Source organism: Zingiber officinale, chromosome 9A, assembly GCF_018446385.1.
Source record: "Zingiber officinale cultivar Zhangliang chromosome 9A, Zo_v1.1, whole genome shotgun sequence".
Classification (NCBI taxonomy): domain Eukaryota; kingdom Viridiplantae; phylum Streptophyta; class Magnoliopsida; order Zingiberales; family Zingiberaceae; genus Zingiber; species Zingiber officinale.
The window spans coordinates 19,636,236-19,639,044 of NC_056002.1; the positions used below are offsets into that span (position 1 = coordinate 19,636,236).

The following is a 2,809-nucleotide window of genomic DNA, read 5'->3' on the forward strand; positions in this document are numbered from 1 at the left end:
ACTTAGTTGATCATATCAAAAAAATCATGGGGTTCAATATAATTGACACTTTTAGCTAGTACTATCACGTAGATTGAATTGACACCTTTAACTAGTACTACCGCTACTATTAGATTATAGAAGACTTGATTAGTAATTACTTAAATATATAAAAAATAAGAGAATTTATATAGACGGCCTTATTTAATAAAATAAAAGTTTAATTATTTTTATTCTATAATACACAAAATGTCAACAGATTCGTAGAGATATTGTTGCTAGCATTTGCACTTCCAAAATGTGGTCGCACGAGGGGCACGAATAGTTTCCCCGGCGCAGGCTGAGTGCATTTCTAATTTTTCAGATATTTAAGTATTAAGTCTTAATTTTAGTAATTAATAGATAAATTTTAATAAACGATGGACTTAATAATACTTAGATTTATGAATCCTTCTTTATAAAAATCTTCTAATTTATTATGATGATCAATAAAAAAATTTTTAAGAGCTGAACCAATGAAGATTATTCTCCGTAAACAGGATACTAACTAAACAAATATATTAATATTTCTAAAATTTATTTAGAATTTTAAAATGAAGTTGATCAAAACACATTAGTTAACTATTTTTATTTAAAATAATTATTATTTAAATTTTTCCTATTTTTTTCATTACAATTGTCCCAAATTTAAATGGGATGACAATATGCTGGATTTGAATCGGATTTTATATCTTCTATTTTGATCCGTATTTAATGTATCTATCTCCATGTTCGTCTCTATCTCTATCGAATTTTCAACTTCTCATTTCATATCTATCTCGAATATTCATCCTTTTACTCATACTCATCATAGGATTGAATATACTCTATACTAATATTTTTTTTATTCTATCTAATTACTATCATTAAAAAAATATACTAAAATTAACATGATATTAAAAAAATTATAATAAAAAAACAAATTTAAACAACTCCTAATTTAATTATATTCAATAAAAAAACCTAAAAATAACAAGTAGATTTTGTAAAACAGAAAATTTTTTGATCTCGCTTTCACACCTAATTCCTAGAATATTTATACCTGATTATGTAATTGAATAAAAAAAAATTCTTAATATCCTATTTCATTCAGGTAGAATATCAGATCTGTCAGATTCCAAAAAAACACATTGCCATCCATCCAACATGGAATTCGTGCTCCGCTTCGATCCCGGCCGGTAAGGCCCAAGCTTGAGCTGTGCTCCCTTTCTACTCAACATGACATGACATGACATGACATGACATGACAGCTTTCTTAGACTGAGCCTAGCATGACACGACACGACTAACACTATGTCAAGTTGGGTCAGGTCGATTAAGGCCGGATCCAAGACACACCTCTAATTTCATTATTAAACCATGTGATAATTGAGAGGTAAATCAAAATTGTGAAAAAGTAAAAGTTATTATGGGCAACTTGACAAAAAAAAAAAAACAACGGAGAATTTTCTTCATTTTGAACTCCAGATCAAATTCGATCGACTATTAAAAAATTCCTCTGCATCACAATCCGTGTTCTAATAAAATTAAATTATTACTATCAAGAAATGTTCCAACGAACTTACACACGAAGATGGAGATCGGATCTGGATCAAGTTCAGGGGTGGTCGACTTGGATCAGATCCCTAACCAAGCCACGGCCGCCAGGGTAAGGAGCGTCGCAGCGGCCGGAGGCCAGGTGCAGAGCCTCGGGGCGGCGGATCCGTGGGTGTGAGAGGCGTCGGTGGCGTTGAGCGCGGCGGCTGCGGCGGAGGAAGAGGGAGAGGAGGCGTTGAGGGAGTGAACAGTGACCGAGACCTTCATGCCGCTGAGACAGTACCCGTTTCCGCAGATGAAGTAGTAGACCTTGGCCTCGTTGAGAGGGATGAAGTCCTTGCCAGAGCTCCAGTTTCCGGCGAGGCCGTCCATGGTGCAGTTGTCGTAGCCGGTCCGGTTCACCTCGAAAACGTTGTACATCTGCTTCTGGTACCTAAAGGCTGCCGGCCGTCGAAAGGGTCAGGTTTAGGGATCTGGCAGAGGGGAAGATGGGAGACTTACAGATGAGATCGCCGACGTAGAAGGTCTGGTTGTTGGCCCACGGAGTGTAGTTGATGTTGGGGTTCCAGCCGTGGTTGGCGCCGACAATGTGGTCGGTGGCGGAGACGAAGGTCGCGGCGACGGCGGCGGAGAGGAAGAGGAAGAGGAGGGGACGGAGGTGAGTGGAGTCCATGGGTGGAGAGATGGAGATTTGGGGGCACTGGCAGATGATGAAGCTGAAGCGATAGTGGAGACATATTGGCAATAAGTCAGTATTGAGTAACAAGTGAATAATTACAATTGTAGCCCGAAACATGTTGAAATTACGAAAGTGGGATTATCTCCTTGATTTTAATTTATCGTTGACGACGGTACTCAGTAGTCAGTAGAACGAGGCTTCTTGTTTACCTGCTACCTCTTTCGGACTTTTTCCTAGGGGTGTCAATTCGGGTGGGTCGGGTCGGGTTGGGTCGGGTTGAGTTTTTTTTTTTTTTTTTTTAACCCAACCCGAACCCGACCCGAACCCGAGTTCAACCCAAAACACCTCAACCCGAACCCGAACCCGACCAACCCGATCAACCCGAACCCGACCCATATAACCCGAAAATCCGATTCAAAACGACTTTTTTGGGCTATTTTCCCTATAATTCTTCACTTTTATCTCAATATTCCATCATTATCATACAAACATGATATTAATATACATAAAAACATCTAAATTTTTAAAATAAAATTTGATTTAACTCTAAAAAAACCCACAAAACCCTATATTTAA

General features: G+C 38.1%; 1 protein-coding gene across 1 annotated transcript; it reads right to left on the reverse strand.

Moving 5' to 3' along the window:
• Positions 1-1,468: 1,468 nt before the first annotated feature.
• Positions 1,469-2,287, reverse strand: LOC122020784 (lamin-like protein). Its single transcript, XM_042578805.1, has 2 exons — positions 2,056-2,287; positions 1,469-1,994 (listed from the first exon to the last, which is right to left on the reverse strand). Exons 1-2 carry the CDS (start codon positions 2,225-2,227, stop codon positions 1,636-1,638), a joined length of 531 nt encoding a protein of 176 aa, XP_042434739.1. The 5' UTR covers positions 2,228-2,287; the 3' UTR covers positions 1,469-1,635.
• Positions 2,288-2,809: the final 522 nt, after the last annotated feature.